The following is a 24,910-nucleotide window of genomic DNA, read 5'->3' as shown; positions in this document are numbered from 1 at the left end:
GTGAAACGTAACTTTTGAACTAAGCGACTGACGCAGGAAATGTACTCCTAGCTTTTATGTCAATAAACTTCAAACAACCTTTTCAGTGTTGGAATATTATGCTCAGTGAGCAAAATAAGAAATGGACCACTCTGAATAAATTTTTATCGAATAATTTCAAATAGTTCCTGAGTTCCTATCGAATAATAATAATAGTTCCTATCGAATAATTCCAAATAGTTTCTAAAATCTAATTTTAATAATACGATTTTTACAAAATTCTGCTTCTCAGAAACTATTCTATCCATTTCGTTCAAATTTTGTATTTTGTCATTTAAAATTATGTTTTTTAAAATGATTTGAAAAATTGTATACCTTGGAATTCAAACTTTTTTCGACTTTTTGAAATAAGATATTAAATATTTTTAAAAAAAGTTATATTTCGCATGGAATTATCGTTGGATAAACAAATTTTACAACTGTGTGCAAAAATTTGTCAATTCGCTTAAAAAGTTCTTGAGATATGGTGAAATACGCAAGAAGTAAAACTAACATTAAGGGATCCAAACTTCGGACTATACTATTGGAACCCCCTGCTCGCTACCCTGAATAAACTATTAGAACCATATTTCCTAGATTGCGGCTACCCTTATATCTTTTGCGGGTCAAAAATCCAAAACCGTCGAAAAAAGAGTATGTTTTTTCAAAAAAAGTACGTTTTTGTGTCGGATATCATAACTTAAAATATCATTTGGTGAAATGCTCAAAAAGTGAAAAACTTAGGACCACTCTCCTGATCAAATTATTGGGACCATATTTCCCAGATTGCGGCTACCCTCTATATTTTGAGGATGCAAAATCTGAATTCGTTGAAAAAAAGGCATGTTTATTCAGAGAAATAGCATTTTTGTGTGTGATTTCGTAATTTAGAATAACATCTGTACTAATTAATTAGCATATTTAAGGTCACCCCTTTGAACCATAAAGTTTGAGTTAAAGAACGTGAAAATACGATCATTACATTAAAAGTTATTTAGAGTAGTCAGCTTATTTTTTTACGCACTGTACGTCTAGCGAGTTAAAAACGTAGATGGTCGTATTATTATCGAATTAATGATATTTGTACTGTTTTTGCGGAATTTTTTCCCTTATATTACCGTATATTATCATATATATTATTTATACCCATATATTTTCCCCATATATTTTGGATATTGGATTCCCCATATACTCGGAAAAAACTGCTGGATTTTTATAAATCTCTCGGAACTGAATAATATAATTAGTTTGCTCTAATCGTACGAGTGTTGTTTGCTGCATATCAGCGAATTAAATATGAAATAATTTATTTTAATACAAACTAAAAAATTAAAGTTTTTTTCTTATAAAATGTTAGTTATGGCATTTCAAACTAACACATCAATGAATTATTTGCACTTTTTTTTACCTTAAAACAAAATGATGCACACTATGCAATACTTTCTTATAGCCACGCATTTAAACAATGCCTTACAAAAGAGAAAATTAAAGCATCATTTGCAAATCACGATGAGTTCTATAGTTTATAGCAAATGTGATACCATTTTACGTCAATTTTGTTGATAGATGAACTTAGGTGCATTAGATAACTTGAGCATTGTAATTTACACTCCTTCTTATGTAATCAAGCATTTGTAACCAGTGCCTTTAATCGGTAAAATTATGGTTAAGCAATGAAATGAAGGAAGAAATAAAACAAATTTAATCAAAACTAAAGAGAAATAGTAGCTCCCCGTAATATCAGAATAACTGATGACTTTCTGGTCCTAATTGATCACAAATTAAAGAAATTTTGTCTATTTTGCTGTTCATTAAAACATATGTTACAGGAAACAGGGATTTATTTTTTAAAAAAATTGCAAATTTTTATTAGTTCTCATATCGATAAATATTTGCAGTGTGCATCCAAAAAATATGCTTTCATGAGTCAAAAGGAACTGACAATGCTAATTTTACCTGCAAAAATAGGTACTTTTGGGGCAATTTTCTCCATAACCAAGTCACAAAACATAGCCACTTGAGTCATTAAATTCTACATTTAGTTCTAATCCCATAACCAAGTAAGTAGGAGATGAAAAAATTATTAACATTAATTTATACTAGAAAATAAATTATAAAAATTCATCGTGACAGATAAATGACAATCGAGGCAACTTCCTATGGAGTTTAATATTTAATGATATTTTCTTATTATTACTTCTGTTCTTTTTCAGTGGGGCTTAGCAAATTTGCCCGTCTTGCCCGGTCCGTAACGAAAAGCCGTTCTGTTTTTGTTCAACAATTTTCCTCTCATTTGCCTGCCATCAAAGCAGATTCCACTAAACAATCCCAGATCGCTCATGTAAGTATAGAAAATAAATTTTGGAAACTTTCAAATGATAAATTAAACTGCAACAAAATATAACATTTATTATTTCAACGAATTGTACATCAATTTGAAAACAAAATAAATTCTTGTTAATAATTCAAAAAAATTTAATTTCTTCCTCAAGAAAATTTAATTAAATGCTTCCACAAAGTATAGAACAAAATCAATAATAGAGGTATAGTAATATGAGCAATGTCAATCGCAGTTATGCATTTTTGTTATATATTTAATCACTGGTATATATTTAAACACAGTACAGAGAAAGAATAGAAACACTAAAGAATTCCGAATGATTTTTTCAGCATCTTCTATCTCCTTTGCAGTGCAAATGTGCAAGAGATATAACAAGGATAATTTCTCAGGTCGTATCTATAGTCAAGATAGAACAATTTTATGCCATCGTTCAATATTGCAAAAATGAGTTAAAAGTCAATAAACGGTGTCGTATTTAACTTGTCTTAATAATACAAGTATTTGACTCGTTTACTTAATATATGTAACATTAAATTCTGTCGCATTTAATTTAAGTTGTTTAAACAGAATTCACCAGGTTATCTTTTGTAAATATTTGCTTAAGTAACCAATTAGTTACAGGGTTGGGGGGGATGATGCGTAAATAGCAACGACAACTAAAGCAAAACTAGTCGAAAGATAGAATGATGACGTAGGGCTCTCAGCTAAAATGTACATCTAGCTTTGAAGGAATCAAAATATCATTTGCAGTAAGTTATTGTTTTTGTCTTTCTTCAAGAATCAAGGTAAAATAATATTTTACTTGTTTGATTTTAAACTTTTTATCCAGACCCATTTAATCATTTTTGTTAAAACAACACTGTCAATCCAAACCTTTTCCTAGAGGGGAATATGAATTAGCTCTTAAATCAAAATACTATTTATATATTTAAGTGTTATTTAAACTCCACAAAAGCGAAATGATCCAAGATTAGATACACTCTACAACGAAAAAAATCGATGCACCAAGAAGCAATCATCCGATTGCTTTGAAATTTCGTATGCATGAATGTTTTGCACAGATATGGCTGGAATGATGCCGACTGGGAACGTATAGTCTTTAGCGACGAATCCCGCTTCCGACTGTGTCCTGACGATCATCGAAGACGTGTTTGGAGACGCACAGGGCAGAGGGGGGATCCTGCCTTCACTATTGCACGCCACACCGGCCCTCAACAAGGCATTATGGTCTGGGGTGCCATTTCCTTTGACAGCCGGACCCCTTTGGTCGTCATTAGAGGTACACTTACTGCACAGCGGTACGTCGACGACATCCTAAGACCTGTTTTGCTACCGTTCCTTTTGCAGCGCCCTGGGCTGGTTTTTCAGCAGGACAATGCCAGACCACATACGGCACGTGTTGCTATGAACTGTCTGCAAGCTTGTCAAACTCTTCCTTGGCCTGCCAGATCACCAGATCTCTCTCCCATCGAGCATGTCTGGGATATGATGGGAAGGCGATTGCATCTGGCACGGAATGTTGATGACCTCGTTCGACAATTGAATCGAATTTGGCAGGAAATACCGCAAGAGACCATCCGGGAGCTTAATCGGTCTATGCTACGTCGTGTGGCAGCTTGTATCCAGGCTAAAGGCGCGTCAACACCTTATTGAACTTGTTACTGTAACTCTGCAATAAATTATTCAATTGCTCTGAAATTCTAATCATTTACTATTCTGTACATCAGGAGTGTCAAACTCGCGGGCCGCATGCGGCCCAAGATGAACATTTTTGTGGCCCAGTCAATATATCCGACTCAAAGTAAAAATAAATTAGAAATGTGAATTAGAAAGGAAACTAGCATATGAAATTATAATATACTTTATTTATAAACTATACGGATCATTTTAAATTGTACGTGCGAAAATTTAAAATTCTAATTGACTTGCGGCACCTGCCATTCCAGGGATACTGCATCGTATCAAAAATACACAGAAAAAATTTCAAATCTTCGAACGGAATTTGAAACAAGGTTTGAAGATTTTAATTCCTCGGAAAACAAATTTTGTTTGTGTTCGTCGATTTTCTCAATAAATATAGACTCAGTAGTATGTAAATGGAAGTGATTGAGATTCAGTGCGACTCAAATTTGAAGGCAAAATTCATTGAAGTGGGTGTGCCTGAATTTTACAAATATTTACCGGCAAGGTTTGAAAATACTCGAAAATTCGCATATGAAATTATTTCCATGTTTGGAAGTACTTATCAGTGCAAGCAATTATTTTCTGTTATGAATGGAAATAAATCTCCTGTCCGAAGCCGTATTAATAACGCTCATGTTGGGTCAATTTTGAAAGTAGTCTCGGCCAAAAAAATTTCTTCCGAAATAGGAAAGATAGTAGCAGAGAAGAGATGTCAAGTATCAAACAATAATTTAACTTTATATATGTTTATTACAATGTGCTATTCAAAATAAAAATATTTGTTTCTATGAACATTGATTTTTTTTTTTTGTAAGTTACCTAAAGTTAACCACCTAAAGTTAAGCATTGTTTATTTGGCCCAAGTTAGCTTTTGAGTTTGACACTCCTGCTGTACATTGTTTTCCTATCCACCAATTTTCGTTTCAATCGGACAACTCTTTCTTGGTGATTCGATTTTTTTGTTACAGAGTGTACATTCAACTTAAAATCTTTCCATAACAATACTATTCAACGGTAAACCATATGTAAACTATTGCATGTTTATAAGTTTAAATAATTGAATACTCTTTTTCTCTTTTATAACTAGATGATAAGTCTAAATTCCGATGTCCTGCCTCAATACCGTCAAGAAGCTCCTAAAACTCCACCTCATATATTGTTACACTATTGCGCCTTCAAAGCCATCTGGGACTGGGTTATCCTCTGCCTCACTTTCTACACAGCCATCATGGTCCCTTATAATGTGGCCTTTAAAAACAAAACCTCTGAGGACGTGTCACTACTCGTCCTAGACAGTATAGTCGACGTCATTTTTTTCATCGACATTATCCTTAACTTCCATACAACGTTTGTGGGGCCTGGAGGGGAAGTGGTTTCTGACCCGAAGATAATCCGCATGAATTATATGCGTAGTTGGTTCATCATCGACCTCCTCTCGTGTCTGCCTTATGACGTGTTCAATGCCTTCGACCACGACGATGACGTAAGTTGAGATTTATTTACTTCATTATTTTACATTTTAATTGAAGGCTACAAGTGCCAGCGATAAAAATTTTTAAAAAATACAATAACTACTCTTACATAAAAGTATCTTTGTTAATTTAAGTTTGTGGACGATAGAAATGCAATTTTAGGATCAGTAATATTTTCCTTGTAAACACCTTCAAAGTACACTGTAACATATTTCGGATCAAATTACGGTATGAAGTACCGGCATTTTGGGTGCATCATCCATAAAATCCATTTTACCATAAAATTCGCATTTACCGCAGAATATTATACCGTAATTTTTCGGTAATATTTATTTAATTAAATTGATTCAGGGATTTTACGGTAATTATTACGGTATATCAATTTTTTTTATCCGTAACATGTTCTGCTGAAAATGGGTTTTATCGTACAAAGTACCGGCACCCTGAGTGGCGGTACTTTTTACCGAATTTGATCCGGAATTTTTCCCAGTGTAGTCAAATATTGATGAGTACAGTTTGAAATTATAAATTTTGTAAGGTAACAAATACAACAACAATTAACCTTGTAACAATAGATCTCGTTGTAGCAATAGATCCCTTGTAACAAGATATTTCGATCCTTGTAACAATAGATCAACATTTCTCTTTTTGGAACTTAATATATTTTGCAATTTTAATCCCCAATAGCATAAATGGAAGGAAAAAATTAATTTTCTATTTCTCTTTTTTTTATTTTTCAGCAAGGTATAGGTAGTTTATTTAGTGCCCTCAAGGTTGTTCGACTTCTACGACTGGGTCGTGTAGTGAGAAAATTGGACAGATATCTAGAATATGGAGCTGCCATGTTGATTCTACTGCTTTGTTTCTACATGTTGGTGGCTCACTGGCTAGCTTGTATATGGTACAGCATAGGACGTAGTGATGCTGAAAATGGTTTTATACATAGTTGGCTGTGGAAGTTATCAAATACAACAGGAAAGCATTTTTATTATAAGACTAGTTCTTCAAATAACAATTCTCATGAACTAACAAAAGGGCCTTTAAGAGGTACCATGTACGTCACGGCCTTATATTATACAATGACATGCATGACAAGTGTGGGTTTTGGAAACGTTGCTGCTGAAACGGATAATGAAAAAGCCTTCACAATCTGCATGATGATCATTGGAGGTCAGTAATCATTTTTATCTTTATTATTATCTTATTTTTATTGCCTTTCTCTTCTTTTCATTGAAGAAAAAGTTTTTATTTTGACATATGAAACATTTATATTACATTTTAATGTTTACTTTTTAAAATATTTATTTTAATATCCCCTCTATCAGAAATCAAAAGTACTGCTGTATCAGAACCTGCGTTAATTAACTCTTTATAAGGTAGTGAGTAGTATATTTCCAACAAATTAATTAGTATTTAAAGGGGAATGGGGAGCTATTTTTCCACCTATGATTTGTGCAGCCACCTACTCATAACTTCATAAAATAAAATAAAAAGTAATAATAAAGAGAGCTTTCTTTCCAGAAATATGGTAACACTAAATGTCAGCGTAATGTATCTAGTAGGAAGCTATTTTCTCTCATGCGTTCATTCATTAGATCGTTTCTCATAGAGAGTATTTTCATTTATTAAAACAGAATTTATAAGTTTGATTCTTTAAAAGCACAAAAATACAAGCTAACGGCTAATTTTTATAGTAGGTAAAAAAAACACCTACCTTCCCTCCAAACAATTGTCTTAAAAATCAAATTAATTTCAAGCCATAAGCTAAATGAATTTCTCTTTAAAAACCAATTTGAATCCCAAAAATATTACTAGAAAAAAGTGGGGCTATAGTGCACATTTTGGCACACATTACGCAACCCAAGGAACCCAACCCTTTTGGCACACATTACACACATTACAAATAGCACCCTGAAAGCAGAATCCGTAAAATTTTATACAATACTTTTTGCAGTAATATTTATTTGATTAGAGTGATTCAATGATTTAATAATATATACTTCTGTAAAAATTATGGTATACCAGATTTTTTGTTCTATGAAATTTTACGGTAGAAATGGATTTTACGATAAAAAGAACTGGTATTCTGAATGCCGGTATTTTTCACTGGAATTTGATCCGGAATTTTCACAGTGTGTAAAAGGTTAATAAAATATGATACTAATCGTGATAAGTCATTTTGCATTGTAATTGCGAGCTTTCCTCTTTGAGCTAACATAATATTCGTTGCAGTGTGTATTTATCCATGTAAAATGCGCATAGTATTTCCCACTATTGCAACAAAACAAAAAAAGCATATTTTACTTTTCTGAAATTCCCGTGATCAAATATTTCTGTAAAAATTATCGTATACCAGATTTTTTGTGCTATAAAATTTTACGGTAGAAATGGATTATACGGTGGAAGGTACTGACGCTCTGATTGTCTGTACTTTTTTACCTTAATTTGATCCAAAATGCTTACCGTGTGTAAAGTGTTAACATACTTTGATGCTTATCGTGCTAAACGTCATCTCACCTTGTAAATGCGAGATTTCCTCTTTGAGCTGAAACAATATTCGTTACAGTATGGGTTTTTCCTTGGGAGGCTTATGGTGTTTCCTACCATTGTAAAAAATGAATGAATATATAAATAAAATAATAATAAATAAATAAATGCATGCTTTATTTTTCTGAAATTCTAATCATATGCTCACTATCATAAATTTGACGTTTTTATTGGATATTGAATTGAAATCTAGAATGCATGGTGATTTATTACATCATTTTTATGCCTTTGCTTACTTCCTGCCTTAAAAGGATTTTACGGTAAAAAAAGTACTGGCACTCTGAGTGCCGGTGCTTTTTACCCTAACTTGATCCGGAATTCTCGCCGTGTAAAGGGTTAATATACTCTGATACTTATCGTGATAAGCGTCATTTCACCCTGTAAATGCGAGATTTCCTCTTTACGCCGAAACAATTTTCGTTAAAGTGCGGTTTTTTCATAGGAGGCTCATGGTGTTTTCCACCATTGTAAAGAAAAAAATGCATGCTTTATTTTTCTGAAATTCTAATTATATGCTAACTAACATAAATTTGACGTTTTTTATTGGACATTGAATTGAAATCTAGAATACATGGTGATTTATCATATCATTTCTATGCCTTTGCTTACTCCTGGCGCCTTTTTCATATGTAATACTTTTAAAGATTATATAAATATGTTATATCGAGATAAACTAAACTCTAAAACGCTCAAACTTAATCATAGGCATCACCATTTATGCCAAAAGTTTATGATTCTTCCACGTTCATAACACTATCAATCTTGACTTAATCTTAAACCGCCATAGTCTAAGATAAAATCAAGATTGATAGTACCAGAGTGATAGAAGGATGAAGAAATTGTTTGATGGATCACCAACCAATCTCCTTCGTAATTTTCCTTAAGAACCTAAACGAATATATCCAGGCCAGATAAAGTATGTTTTGTAAATATTGTCTGATATTCAATAAAATCAGATTAAAAGACATTATACTAAGCACCGTTTCTAATCTTAGTTAAAAGAATGTTGACGAAACAGTAACTCAAATCGAAATTACTCTAATTAAAATAAAAGATGTGAAAAATACAATATACAATGTATAAAGCACTTAAAGTAGATTTTTTCCCGTGAAACACAATGCATTAGCAATCTTTTAATGAGATATTGATTCCTATGCTTTTACATTTTTCGTAGTTAGTTAATTTATGTCTCTTATAAAAGAATTTTAAACTCGATCAAGATTATAAGATTCAAACGACAACATTTTGTTTCCAATTTCAGATTCTAATTCCTTTAACACAAAAGGGTTCAAAACTAAAAGTTCATTACAGGTAGTGATATTCGTCGACTTTTAAGTGACATTACTTAGTTCAAATTAAATGTTCACAAACTTCTGTGAAATATGGTATTTTAGAAGTTATTTATAGCTATTCACGTCTAATATTCATTTTAACTAAGCAATCTGACTGCTCATCAATTTTACCTAAGTTTAAATTTTGTTGCAATCAGTTAAAATACAGGTGTTATAAAAAAGATTTTTTAAAAAAAAATTCGTAACTCTGTTATTTTTTTCATGCTATATAATATTCACAATAATAGAAAGGATCTCTTTCTCAGATTTTAAGTTCTGAAGATTTTTCATATATTGTGTTTTAATTATTGAATTCAATCAATTGTGATATTTATATGAGATTTTATAAACTCTTGAAAAAAGAGTATTGACATTGAATCATAAAATAGGTACTTTGAAATATAATACGGTACAAATTTTTTGCCAGCTGAAGTAAAAACTGCTTAAATTTTCGGAGTGCATTCATAATTTTTGGATTGCATTCATTATATCATTCAAATTTGCTGCAACTTTAATGAGGTGTTAAATTTAAACATGTTTCCGTGTATGTAGAACAAAAGTATTTCTCAATCAAGTTTTAGAAGCACAATAATATGGTTAAATGGCACCGTATTAAGATTGTAGCAAATTTGAATGATATTATGGTGCACAAAAATTCCAGCAGTTTACTTCAACAGGCAATAAATTTCATTTTAAATTTCAATTGCTATTGTTTCCTAAAACAATTTTCAAAAATTAAACAATTTTAAAATTTTATTAACTTTATTATTATTATAATTAATTTAATTTTATTATATTATGATTTTATTTTATTATAATTTTATTATATTATGACTTTACTTTATTATAATTTTATTATATTATAATTTTATTATTAAACAATTTTAATTAATTGGAATTTTGAATAAATGTTTATTGTATGTATCGCACCTGAAATAGAAGATGGTATCAATTAAAAATAAAATAACAATATTTTCTTTAAAAATATTTATATATTTTTGTTACTTGTTATTAAATACTTTTAAACATTAATTTCTTAAACTAAATCCATCTAAAATTTAATAAAATTCAAGTTTGACAGCTTTTGTAAAATGTTTAAACAAATTTAATCGTAAATTCATATTTTAATCTGAATATCTTACTGACTTAAGCACATATTAAAAGAAGCAACGAATTTAGAGGAAAATGAAAAAGAAGCGTAGCAATTTATGGAAAGAAAAAATGAGAATATTATAGTTTTGAGAAGAAAAATAACTAGTTAAAAATAATTATATTCCTTCACTGTTTGAAATTTACTCGGAAAACGGATGAATAACAATTTATTTAATTGTTATTTTATCATATCCAAACAATACCAGTTAAATAACTATCAACACGATGGAATTCAATCTGCTAAATGTCAGAAAGGCCGTTTATTAACTGCTTTTACCTAATACGCTTAGCAACCAGAATTTTATCGCACCACCTAATGAAGGCACACAGTTCCTTGCAGATGCGTACATATCACAGCCGACAGGGCTAGCCTACCAAATTTATTACTGAAAGAACTGGGGTTCGAGTCCCGACGTTGACACCACAATATTTCCTCCTGCCATTGAACACATGAAGTATTTCCAGCGTCTTGTATTCTTCGATTGGTGACTCTTGACTATTGGAATGCAAAACTATTATTAACACACAGATGGCAGTCTCACAAAGCTGGTTAACACAAAAGTTCATAGTTTCTCGTCTTCTACGAAGATAGATGCCACCATTAGATATACTTATTAAGCCGTATTCCCCGGTTCACTTGACAAAGCAATGCTCAACCCCAAAATAGCTCTTACGTCCTTTACCTAACGAAAAATTTAGCTCCAATTTGAAGATAAATGACTTTCTTACGGTTTTGTAACCATGCTAGATGTAAATAGTTAAATAACCAAAAAGTTAAAAACTGTCCTTTACCGTAAACTTTATGGTTAATTAGTTAGACAGACTGCTACCATTTATTTTACCGTAACTTTAGAATGACAATTATAAAAACGTTCAGCAATATTGGTTGATTTATTGTAATTGATTTATTGCAATTTGAAGGGCATGCCTTAAATTTACAAATTAGTTAGTCATATCCATTGATTTTTAATTTCCAAAATCCAACACAAATATCCTCTCCAGATCTTACTGCATAAATCAAATAATTTTTTATCAAATGAACAGTGGAATGTAGTTCAATTAGTTTATCTGGTTCTTTCAACTATCGTAAGAGATGTGAAATACTCGATTTTTTTTGCATTAAGCAGCTTTATGGAGCCGCCATCTATGTGAGAATCAGAGTATCATATTCCACTAGTACAGGAACACAATTTAGGAGTGCTAGGCACTGTAAACTAAATTTTTATGAAAGTTGGTGCGACAAAATTCTGGTTGGTTAGCCATATTAGGTGAAGTTAATTAATAAACGGTGTTTTTTTCACAGTTAACAATTTGAAAAAACCGTCTTATTTATGGTTATTCGACTATTTTGTTTGAATATAGTAAAATACCAATTAAAAAAATTGTTATTGAACCATTTTTTCCGAGAAATTTTTAAAAGCGTGACATTATAATGTTCAGAATAAGACTTAATAAAATGTTCTTTTTTAAAAAATCATAAATTAAATGTGTTTCGCTCTGTAAATTATTTAATTTTCCTTTCTAGCGTTGTTGTATGCAACGATCTTTGGACATGTGACAACCATCATTCAACAAATGACATCGGTAACTGCAAGGTACCATGAAATGTTAAACAATGTGCGAGAGTTTATGAAGCTACACGAAGTCCCAAAAGCCTTGAGTGAAAGAGTTATGGATTATGTAGTATCCACTTGGGCCATGAGCAAAGGAATTGATACTAAAAAGGTGTTATTTTTATATTTTCAAACATAATGATATAAGGTAAAAATCCCACAAGCATATTAAATAATACCCGAAATCTAGTGAAGTAATATAATTTTTTGGGAAGTTCTATAAGTTAAAAAACATAATTATTAAAATAAATTTTTAATTAAGATTTGATAAATTACTATGTAGTTGAGCTATGTACTATGAGTTGTAGTATCTATGGGGATATAGCCAAAGGAATTGAAATTAAAAAGGTGTTATTTTTATGTTTTTAAACATGATGATATAAAGTAAAAATGGAATTCCCACTAAACTAAAGCAAACAAAGCTAAAATTCACGAAAACTAAAAAAGAAAAAAACGTGAATAAAACACAAATTAAAGTATATAAATTGGCATACTATAGTTCCAGTTCTATAAACAAGACCTTCCTCGGTGTCTAAACATCAAATGAAGGTAGGGAAGTAAAGAGTCAAACACAAGTAAAGTAGTTCAATAGGGACAAAGGAGCAAGTTTGGGCAAGAAAATAACAATGAAGAAATAAGAAAAAGGTGTAAAAGGATTTGGCGGTTAACTCCAAAGTGTAACAGATAATAGTATGTCAATTTATGTACTTTCATTTGTGTTTCATTCACATTGTTTCTTGATTTAGTCTGCATAGCACAAAGTAATTCATTTTCCTTTGTTGGACACAAAAACTAAATTTTCTATTAAATAATACATATTAAACGTATAATGATTACTTAGACTATGTTAATCATACTATTGTCCTGAAGCTGAGCTGCTTTTTGCTTTTGCAAATAAATTGTACTAAATAAAACAGTTTGACAAATGAATTATTTTATAAGAACAAGAAATTGAAATAATTATATTTTAAAACGCAGATACTTTTCCAGGTGCTGAGTTATTGCCCGAAAGATATGACTGCTGACATCTGTGTACATCTGAACCGCAAAGTGTTTAACGAGCACCCTGCTTTCCGACTAGCAAGTGATGGTTGTCTACGAGCTTTAGCTATGTACTTCACCATGGACCATAGTGCCCCTGGGGATTTACTTTATCACACTGGAGAGAGCATAGATACTCTCTGCTTTGTGGTTAGTGGGTCCCTTGAAGTTATACAAGATGATGAAGTCGTTGCTATCCTTGGTAATTTTATTTCTCTTCATCAAAGAAGCGTTATATTTTATTATTTAAAATAGACTCTGCCTAAAATTATTTTTAAAAGCTACATAATTGTTTATTACTGAATTAAGTCCAACTGCCGAGCCATCTAAGATAAATTTAAGTTTATTGATGTCTTGAAAGTACAACGTTACACATACACTTACAGTATCTTTAATTTTTCAGAGTAGCATTTCAATTTTTTTTTAATCTGAAAACAATCATACATATCCTAAAAAGCAAAGCAGTTATGTTTTACTTAAGAAAAAATCTTTATTTACCCCCTGATGAAAATTTACTTTATCTTTATTTACCCCCTGATAAAAATTTACTTTAGATCAGAACCATTTCAAGGAAACGTGCAGTTGTAAATTACCTGTATTGGCATTTTATATGAGTATTAACTATCGTGATAATTATTTGGAGCTTATCTTCACTCTAGAATGATGTTCGAGAAATATCCTTGCTCTAAGATATCAACTTACATCGCACTGAGAAAAAAAATATAGTCAGAACTACCAGAATATGGTGAAATTTGCAGTGTTTCTGGCTCTAAGGGAGCACCAAAAGGATCAGTAATTATTTCCGAAGCTAACGATTTTGGTAAAATTAACAAGAATATATGGTGTCATAATACGTGATAAAATTTGGTAAATATGATAAAATTTCGTAATTTTTTCGCGAGACTTTAGAGAGTTGTTTGTATTTTTTTACTAAGCGAGTAGTAATGAGAACTATAATTTTAAAAACCAGAATTTCCGGTTAACCGTTAGTATATGAACTGAAATATTACCAAATGAATGGTTTAAATACGGTATATTTTGATTTTATTACCAGAATTATCGTTTTTTTTCTAGAAAAGTCCTTACCTTACAGTACGGTAAATTTACCTAAACAGTTTTTCTCCGTGCTATTACGCAAAACCAATTTTTAACATAAAAGGTAATACAAATAGCATTTCTCTACATCAAAGTTTGTGAAATGTAAATTATTTAATTGGTTTTAGTTTATGGGCATTAAAATTTTAGTTGAAACAACAACGGAAAAAGTATACATGTATAAAAAAACGGAAAAGTAGGGAGTTGTGTTTTCGCCACTATATAGAATTGTAATCGGACAAATCTGTTGCCACCAATGCTGCTAGTGTGGGCTAGTGCAGTAGTGTGGTTGTGCTGCTTGTGTAGTAAAGTGTGAAAATCATAGAAAGTTGGGCCTAATTCCCTTATTTTATTCAACCAACTTGCCTTTGAAATCGTATGTTTTTGTAAAAGATAATGTACTTGGGCATGATGCTTGGCCCAATTTCTTGTGATAGTAACACGTCGTGAAAATTTCACATGCAAAGTTGCTGTACAGATGTCTCTAACTCAGAAGGTATTGGGGTATGGCCTACGTATTTTGGTATTTAAAGAGTACTGATTTTAATAAAATGAATGGTGATTTCGAGTGAAAATTGGACAATTATCAACATACCGTTAATAAAAAAAATTATGTATTTTTAATTTGAGTAGAGTTAACTTAAAATTATTATACATAATAAACTTAAAGCTTCCTTTTACAGAGTATTTTTTTTTCTTATCGTTATTAAATTCACCTTATTTTCCATAGTTGTCATGATAAAACGTGCATAGCATATTTCCCAACATTTAAAACTAAATCATTATCTTATTTAATCCTTTTTCAATAAATAAAAATCATTAATATAATCTGTATTTTTTTATACCACAATCTTGAATTAAGAGCAGAGTAAAATCTATTTTTAGAAATTCCCTCTACATCTGCCTAACACATTAGCATAGAATTCGATAACCATTATACGGTTACTAATGTTTTGAATTTATTATAATTCGTTATTATGTCTTACACTTTCTCTTCCGCCAACACATATGAATGCGTAAGGCTAAGAAAAAGAGTCTTGGCAATAAATTAAATCAATTAATAGCCAATACATTGATTCCTTAACTTTCTTTGGCGAAAACTATTCTAACGTATAAATGACGCTCTTTTTATTCCTGGGTAAACGGAGACGTCCTGTGGGGCTTAGCCTTGCAGCCACACCCTCCGGGTCATTTTTCAAATTTTTTTATATTTAATAATTCATGTGTACAAAGAAAAAAATATTTCTCTTTACTTTGGAGCTGCATAGCTTTCAAAAATAAAACATTTTTTTATTATTTATCATAATTTGATTTTTCCTTTTAGCAGTTTATGATGTTTAATATATGATTGATAGCCTGTATCACATTGGAATAAAATAATGAATAATTGAAATACCTTATCAATATCTTCTTCAACTAATATATCATTTCATCAACTTCTTCAAAATACCAGAAGTTCACACCTTCGACAACTAATATATCATCAACTTCTTCAACAAATCAAAAGTTTCCTCCATAATATTATTTTTTTTATTTACCTAAATGTTCAAAATGATTACGACTTGCACATTGTAGTTTTTTTTAAATAATAATATGCCTTTTGAAACAAAATATTTTTTTTTATAAATTTCAACAGGAATTGGAACTTAATTGTTTGTTATTGTTATAAATTTTAAAGACTTTACTTATTGAAGATGTTTCATTAAATTTATAAAACCTTAGAATGTTCCCTATTAGCAATTAATTCAATAAAATTTCCACTATATTACAGGTAAAGGAGACGTATTTGGAGACTCATTTTGGAAAGAGCCTTCCATTGGTCAATCATGCGCGAACGTCAGAGCTCTCACTTACTGTGATCTTCATGCTATCAAGCGAGACAGACTATTAGAAGTGCTTAATTTTTATCATGCCTTTGCAAACTCATTTTCAAGAAACCTAGTGTTAACGTATAACCTACGACACAGGGTAAGCTAAATTAAATTCTTACTTTAAAGTGTTGGAAATACTTCGCACTTTCTATTTAACTATTAGTTTTAGCTTTTCATCAGCATAAACATGTAATGGTTTTTTTTTTTTTTACTCGACTATCTTCTTTCTTGTTATTTTTGTAAATATTTCATAAATAATTTAGTGCTATGAAATATTTACAAAATGTGCAAAGTATACTTTAAGTGTCTGCGTTAATTTTCGAAATGCGTTAAATTTTTTAAAAGCAGATACTGAGATAATTGAAATTTTAAAGTAAACACGACATTATTACACAAAACTAATGAACTCGGTAGCAGAAACCCACCAGCATGTCAATGGGTGCTGCAGATTATAACAACACTGTAAAAATTTGATGCTCACATTTCACGAAACTTGCCTCGTTTTTGACGAAGCCATTTCCTGGTATATGCTACAAGCGAACATTTCGTCAAAGTGATGGAATAACTATCGTCACTTCTTAGAGGAATCGTCATTCTAGTTTCCAAAAAAAAAAGCAAAAAAATGTCGTAGGGTTTAATGTATCAAACTTTTCACTTAATGTATCACTTTATCGTCGGCACCATATAGCTGGGTCAATGTCATCCTAATAAGATGAGAAAGACAAATAAGACAGAGTGATAAATCACACCTATGCCTGAAGCATAACCCGGGATCTTCCTGGTACTACAAGGCCCACTTCTTGCCCACAATAATAAAAACAGTTGGCTTATTTCGTTTCCTTATTTTCGATCGTCTAGTCTTCATCTTAGATTCGTTTTTCTAGTTAACACTCTCCCACAATGCACTACGTTTCAAATTTAGAAAACATTTTCGTCATGTATTTGAGAGTTCCCGTTTCGTCACAAATCACGTGATTTCGTGACGATGCAGTTCTCAAAATTAACGAAATATAGCTCAAGGACTGTTGAATTGTCGAAAGGGAGAGTTTCATTTCTGCGAGTGAATATTATTTGCAGATCATTTTTCATCTCAGAATATCAACAAAAAAAAGGGAAGAAAAACTGCTAAGGCCACTCTTTAAAACATCTCTAAGTTTTTTTCTGATCTAAGTCACTTTCTTAGTATCCTTAATTATTCAAAAAAGTTTCGGTTTCAAAGTTCTCATGACTAATTTATCAACGAGAATGTCAAAAATGCCACATGATGAAAAACGTTTTGGTATTTTGTAATGCTAATTTATGACCCAATGCAATAAATAAGCAGTGTGTCTAGTTAAGTTTTTTTGGTCAAGTTTATTTGGTTTAACCGAATGTCGGGAAAGCTATATGCCGGCCTACATAGAAAATAATTTATAGATTTTGTCTCAGAGCTAACCACATTTCGTGCCCGGGAATTAAATAGTGTTTGCGAAGTATATGATTTAACTCAAGGGTTACGCTTCCCATAAATTCTAAAGACCTGATTACTGCGGATAGGCTTTGTTGGGATGAAATTTGACAACGTGGGACGTATTTTTTAAGTTACTAGCACTGGCATACTATTTTATTTTTTTGAAAAATAAAATTGAAATTGAAAATCCTCTTATGCTAAAAGTATTTTTTGAAAAAAAATAATTTAAATCCCCTGTTTATCTGGACATATCTGAACACTTAATAAATCGATGCCTTGTTGAGTTCGAGTTTTGAGTGTATAGTCAAACTTTCAAACCCGATTTCTTAACATTTCCCATTAAAAAAATATATGTTGAATTTATTATACACTGGTTTTATTATACACTCCACTCATATATTTTGTTATACACTCGTTTGCTATCTACTCAATCATTTTAATTAAATGTCAATAGTTTAATTGATTATAAATGATCCATTTAAGTTTTTCATGATCTTTCTCCATGCCTCGCAAATAAATGATACTTTAATTCAAAAAAACATTATCTAATTTAGTTAATCAGATTATTGACTAAGAAATTCTTTTGTCTTTTGGATAGAGTTTGAAGTTGTAAGGCAATGGAAGTAATTTATTTATTGTAAAATCCATTACGGGAGGCAAATGTTTAAGCAATTGAATTTAGTTTTATCTATTAAGCTTTAAACATGATATACCATTAGTATTTTGGAACAACAAATATTTTTATGCAATGCTGTTCAATTGTTTGACAATTTTAAAATGTAGAAATTTCTGGTGTAAGTAAAGAAAAAAAAATTTTCACTTATAAATTTAACTTTTGTAAACAGTGTTTCGAAAAAAATGTTTGATGATATTTTTTCCTTAGTTGATTTTCCGGAAGGTTTCTGACGTAAAAAGGGAACGAGAGTTATCCGAAAGGAGAAAAGCGGATCCCATACCGGATATTTCCCAAGACCATCTTGTGAGAAAACTATTTTCCAAGTTCCGAAAAAATGGAGGAGGTGACGTTGGGAAATCCAGCAGTTCTAACCAAATTGCTGCATTGCCTGATGTTGAAAGAGGAGATCTTCTAACTCCTCCACAGAGGGATACTACCCGTTCTCCCGTAAGACATTTTATTTTCCTCTTATGTACAGTGAGCAAAAACTGAACACCTTAATTACTTTTGAACCTTGATAACTTTTGATCGGTTAAACAAATAATCTCAAGAAGCTGAAGTGGTAAGATATTAACCGTCTATAAACTTCATTCGCTTCAAAATATATAAATAGCAAATAACAGTCGGCATGCTGAAAGGGCTTCAAAAATATACAATACGTCCGTCATCAAGAGTTCGAGAAATCATTAATTGCTGCACATTGTTGGAATCTTTGGTATAAATTCAATTTTCTCATTGCCAAAATTATTTCCACCCCAGTCACATCAGCTCATCCTGATGCCCTGGAATTTTGTTTTATTCGTGTGAATGCTGATTCTTTTGTTAACGACATTAATTCCTCACCACCGCTCCATAGCGAGTGGAAATGCATTTTGCTGTGATTTGCCCCTCTCGACCACGGTGATTTTTAGTGTAATGTTTTTCATATTTTGCTCTTTCGGCTACTGTAGTTTTTCTAGTTTTGCTTCTAATCTTTATTTTTCCATTTTTCGTTGGCAATTTTACGTTTTTTTATTTTATTGCTTCACATTCACGTCTGCAAGTCTTAAAAATGTGTGTCGATTTCAGAAAAGCTTGAATTTGATATGTGATATTAGCTTGTTATTTGATATTTATATATTTTTGAAGTGAATGAAGTTTTTAATCAGGTGATAACTTTTGATCAGGTGTTTTACGTACTCGGTCTTAATAGTTCGGGGATCTAACTTTAAATCAGATAATTGTTCAGAACAGAAGTTTTTTTAAGTTGCAAAATCAGACATAAAAACATATTTAGCGTAAATAAAGAAAAAAATATATATATATGTATATTTTTTCTTCATGAATTTTGATTTTTGACCCTTAAAAACCATGTCATGCTAATATATGCATAACATGTTTTCTATGATTTAAAAAATCCTTTTTCAATAAATAAAAATCAATAATATCAATCTGTAATCTTTTTATACCACAACCTTGAATTGAGTGATGAATAAAATCTATGTTTAAGATTCCCTCTACTTCGACTTAACACATTAGCATAGACTTCGAAAACCGTTATGTGGTTGCTAATGTTTTTATTTCATTAAAGTTCGTTATGATTTTCTCCCGCTTTCTTTTACGCCAACACACTTGAATACGCAAGGCTAAGAAAAAGAGCCTTGGCGTTAAATTTAATCAATTAATAGCCTATACATGGATTCTTTAACTTTCCTTGGCAAAAACTATTTCAATGTACGCATTACACTTGCATTTTTGATATAATTGATGGGTGGAGGTGCCTTGTCGGCTTGGCCCTGCAGCCACACCATCGTGCCATTTTCTAAATTTATTAATTAATATGTATATATCATTTTTTTACTTGCTCCATATGATTACACATAAATTTTAAAAATAAAACATTTTTACTTATTATAATCTAATTCTTTATCGAGCAATTTATGATTTTTGTTAAATAATTGCTTGCCTGCATAAGACTGGAATAATATATGGACGACTACACCAATCAACAAAATCTTCAGCTTATGGAATCGAAACTAACTTGAACTCATTAACATCTTCAACTTATGGTATACGCTAATCAAACTTCCTCAACGAAATATAAATTTCATCTGGCAAAACAAAACTAATTTTCTTGGACAAGCCACAATCTCTAAAATATGGTTCCTATAATTTAAGTAGGAAAGTGATTGGAAGTTGGGATGTTAATTTCATCTTTAGCATATTTTGCCATCTTAAGGAAGTCATACTTTTAAATTTTTTCTTCTCAGAAATTATTAAACTGTTTTCTTCCTAATTTCGGATATTATCATTTTAAATTACGTGAATGAAATTGTTGTAACTATTTGCATACCCACTATTCAAACTGTTTTTGACTGAACGATGAGCAAAATTCTTGTTTCGCTAAAAAAGTTTTTAAGCTTAAGAAGTTTCTAAAATATTGAAAATTACGCAAAAAGTGAAACTATCATTAAGAGATCCAAACTTTCAACTACACTCTTATCTAAACTATTTGGACAATATTTTCCAGATTGTGGCTAGCCCTATACTTTGAGTCAAAAATCCAAATACGCCAAAAATAATGCTTTCTTATTCAGAAAAAGTAAGTTTTTGAGCTTGATTTTATAATTTCAAATATTGACTGCACTAATTAATTAGCATATTTAAGCTTAGCTTCAAGAACCATTAAGTCCTGATACGTGAAAATCAGAAGATCAAATAAAAATCTACAGAAATTTTCTCTTTATTTGCGCACTGTACATTGCATATTAGATCTGTTCGAGTTATTGCTTTTTTATTTTACCAAAGAAAAATATCATTCTTAACAAATAACATGAATGTTTAATTTCAATACAAATTGCTTATGTAATGAGATCCTGATCTGAACTTATTTTTTTCATAATCAGATAAGGATCTCATAAATTTTCAAATGCTGACTGTATTATTTAATTAGCATATTTAATCATATCATTAGTATTACTTAAGCTTATTTAAGGGTATTATAACATTATTAGCATATCCCTGAACCATTAAGATTGAGTCCTGTTATATAAAAATCAGCTGATTATATAAAAAATCTATCTAAATGTTCCTTTATTGTGCAATATACATTGCCTATTAAATCTGTTCTTGTTATTCCTTTTTTTACTTACGCTAATAAATATCTTATTAAATAACCGAAATATTTAATTTCAATAAAAAATGGTTTTGTAGTGAGATCCTGATCTGAACATTCTTTTTTTTTCAAAATCACTGTGAAGAGTTTTAAAACATTATTTTTAAACTGTAAAGTCAATTAAAAATGTCTTTCTTTTTTTTGTTATAAAGTCGTAATAAAAGGGCATTTTTAAAGCTTTGAAATATTTATAGTTTCAGTAGAACTGAAATTTAAACAATGAATGCTGTGATAAAACTTTTCCCAATTCACAGGATAAAAATGATCTATAAATTTGGATTATGTTATAAATTCCATTTAGCTCATTTCATTGCATATCCGAAATGGTTTCCGCTTTACATCTACTTAAACTCAAAATATAACAATGTAAGGTTGATTTTCAAAATCAAACCCTGTGCCAAGTTTCACAAAAATGTAATATCGTTAAAACAATTACTAAAGAAGGCAAGAATATAAATATTGTAATTAAACAAAATCATAAAAAAGATCTGCTTCTAATTCCTGAAAATACCTTTAAAGATTTAAGGATCTAAATCAAAAATAAAGGAGGCCATTTTAAAAAAAAGAGAAAATATCTTTTTTATAAGTTTCTATTTATGATATTTGCTGTCATTTCCAGGAAATTTTTAATATTAATAAAATTATAAGCAGATGAATATGTTGTCCTAATTTTATCCCACCCTATATCAATTTCGAATGAATCCCGGTACTTTTTAGATTGCAAATTATTCTGTAGCAATAGATTTTAAGCTATGCAAAATTTGAAATCATATTTACTTTGAAGGCAATTTTAACATACTTTTATTTCTTAATAGAAATACACTGATGAGAAAAAGTCAACGATCACACGAATTTTCTAATATAATGTTGAGCAAAATTAAGTGTTCTTAATTAACACAAATAATACCACAACATCCCCAAAACTTAAGAGCATGGAAAAAATTTATCACTTACAATCTGATTTAATTAAATTAAACCAACCATTTAATTTTTATTACATTTTATAAAAAGCAAATATAAATATTTTAATCTTTTCCATTTGTTCTTTTCCATATGTCATGAACCCCTTGATAAATGATTCGGAATTCGAGAAACAAAATATATTAATATAATGATCCATTTTGACACGATGTTTCATCCTTATTTTTAATTCAATTGTTTTATAATTATTTCATCTCATCATTAATGAATATTAATGTAGCAAATGATTCCTAAATGTTTTTGTAGTAAGGGTTTACATTTTTATTACATAAAACTTTTATATTTTTTAATATAGGTTCCTGAAGAAATGAATAGAGACGAACAAATTAGTTCTGATGCATGGAATTATAATCCTTCCCTTCTCCGCTCAAATAACATTAATTCCAAACATGAAGCCACCTTCTTTCGTAAGTCAGCGAATCTTACCGTTGAAAAACAACCAGATACATTTCGAGAAAAAGAAGAACAGGATTTTAGTGAATCCACACAGCAAAGGACTGAAAAAAGTACTGAGACAGCAGTAAAAGGGGATGAAAGTATAGATTCCCAGGCTGAAGTTCAGCCTCGTGGGGCTACAGACTCTGCTCCTAAAGACAGTAAACCATCCACTAAAGATGGGGTAACACCATCTAAAGGTGGCGTGAGTTCAAATGAGTATCAACAGATCGTATCCAGCCTTATGGACATGCGAGTAGATTTGAAACTCGAAATACAAAGGTTGAATCTAAAAGTTTCTAGAATAGATGAACATCTTGTGGAGCTTGTTAAAAAGATGCCAAGGTTACCAACAGCTGAGGAAGCTGATAGAACTGCTGACGGTTCTCACCGTCGAGGGGGTGATCATTCCAAACATACTTGTAGCAAAGGAGGGAAAAGAGACTCTCATTCAGGACCTACAAAAAAGAAAGGTCCAAAATCTAAGAACTGGACATCTTCACCTCTTGTGCCATCTTTTAATGAACCAGCTGTTAGAGCCATGCTAGAAAATGAAATTGAAGAGCTCCAACGCGAATCGCTTCCAAACGAAACACAATGAATAGCACAATTTAACAGACAAGTGGCCTTTCTTGTCTCATCAGAATCATTATTTACTTTCATTTTAGTCGATTCGGTTTCTTCAGCCTTAACTTAGATAAAGTTAGAGAGGCTGTCTTGCTCAGACGGACAAAATATTATCCCATGACAAAATTTTATTCATTTGTTATATCTTTCAATTTATAACGCATGACAGCAGCTAGATAAAGAAAATCACAATTTCCAATTTTCGGTGCTATGTCACTTATCACATCAATGTTATATTTGAGTCTTTTCCTTATTATGTCAATATTTTAATCCTTGGGGTGGTGTATAGTTAAATATTGTACATAAAATATATTTCTACAAATCATATCTGTAAAGTATAAATTAAATCTATAGATCAGATGCTATCAGGATCTGTTTGGTGGAGAAGTTATCCTATATTTAAGAATTGCTGATTTATATTGTGCTCATTAATTTGCTCAATATTGTTACCTTCCATTGTTATTATTTTGATAGTAAGTACCTAAGAATGTGTTAATCTTCCAAGATTGTTGGTGATATTTATTGTTAACAATAACAACTTCCAAAGGAAATTCTCATGCAGATAATAAATCTCTTCCAATTTAATAATAAAAATCAGTTAAATTGATTTAAAAGTCATATAACTTCCAAGTATATCTTAACACAATTTAATTACGTATGCTTATACTGTCTAATTCACCCATTGTGACTTCATCTTAAATGGTAATTGAATTATTGTCAACAGTAACAGCTTCTAAAAGAAATTTTCCTGGTAGATAATAAATCTCATCCAACTCAGACAATGGAATTCCGTTAAACTAATTTAAAAGTCAAATGACTTCCAAGTATATCTTACAAAAATTTTAAAATTATGTATGTCTGTATTGTCTAATTCACACAATGTGACTTTATCGAAATTGATAATTGAATTATTGTTGACAGTAACAACTTCTGACAGAAATTCTCAAGCAGATAATAAATCTCTTCCAATTGAAATTATAGAATTCCGTTAAACTGATTTATAAGTCATATAACTTCCAAGTATACCTTAACAAAAAACTTAAAAATTCTGTTTGTTTGTACAGTCTGATTCACCCAATGTTATGTCTCATAAAATGGTAATTTAATTTATAGTTGACGTAATTGTGTCTTCTTAACTTGCAACCGTGATTGGTTTGAAGATAAATGATTTTAAGTAATATTCGAGGAACGATACTGATAGCTCTTGTAATGCGAAAAGAATCAGAATAAGCTACGTTATTGTTATCATACAATCAATCTGTGTCTTATAAATTATTTCAGTATTTTTTGTCCAATTGTTACTGTGAAAGTTTTATTACTTGTTCCGTTTAACTATCAAAATTTAAGAAATAAGTAGAATATAAAATTTTGTTTATGATATCAATTTTTGTTTTTAGAACTCTTATCAAGAACAATTTCTACC

At 30.6% G+C, this 24,910-nt stretch overlaps 1 protein-coding gene across 4 annotated transcripts in view; it reads left to right on the top strand.

Moving 5' to 3' along the window:
• The window catches only part of LOC107447330 (potassium voltage-gated channel protein eag-like), a 215,471-nt gene extending 191,404 nt beyond the window's left edge, over positions 1-24,067 (top strand). For 2 of the 4 annotated variants that reach the window (XM_071187319.1, XM_071187321.1), the window contains exons 6-13: positions 2,232-2,359; positions 5,130-5,525; positions 6,255-6,684; positions 12,070-12,269; positions 13,148-13,400; positions 16,065-16,261; positions 18,498-18,737; positions 22,721-24,067. In XM_071187319.1, coding sequence (XP_071043420.1) covers positions 2,232-2,359; positions 5,130-5,525; positions 6,255-6,684; positions 12,070-12,269; positions 13,148-13,400; positions 16,065-16,261; positions 18,498-18,737; positions 22,721-23,461 — 2,585 coding nt within the window. In that variant the 3' untranslated portion in view covers positions 23,462-24,067. Of the gene's footprint in view, positions 1-2,231; positions 2,360-5,129; positions 5,526-6,254; positions 6,685-12,069; positions 12,270-13,135; positions 13,401-16,064; positions 16,262-18,497; positions 18,738-22,720 lie in introns of all 4 variants that reach the window. The other 2 variants (XM_071187320.1, XM_071187318.1) reach the window with 1 other exon arrangement.
• The last annotated feature ends 843 nt before the right edge of the window (positions 24,068-24,910 follow it).

The sequence above is a fragment of the Parasteatoda tepidariorum genome, chromosome X1 (genome assembly GCF_043381705.1).
Source record: "Parasteatoda tepidariorum isolate YZ-2023 chromosome X1, CAS_Ptep_4.0, whole genome shotgun sequence".
Classification (NCBI taxonomy): domain Eukaryota; kingdom Metazoa; phylum Arthropoda; class Arachnida; order Araneae; family Theridiidae; genus Parasteatoda; species Parasteatoda tepidariorum.
Note: the sequence above shows the minus strand (reverse complement) of the source record. Positions and strands in the feature narration are given on the sequence as shown.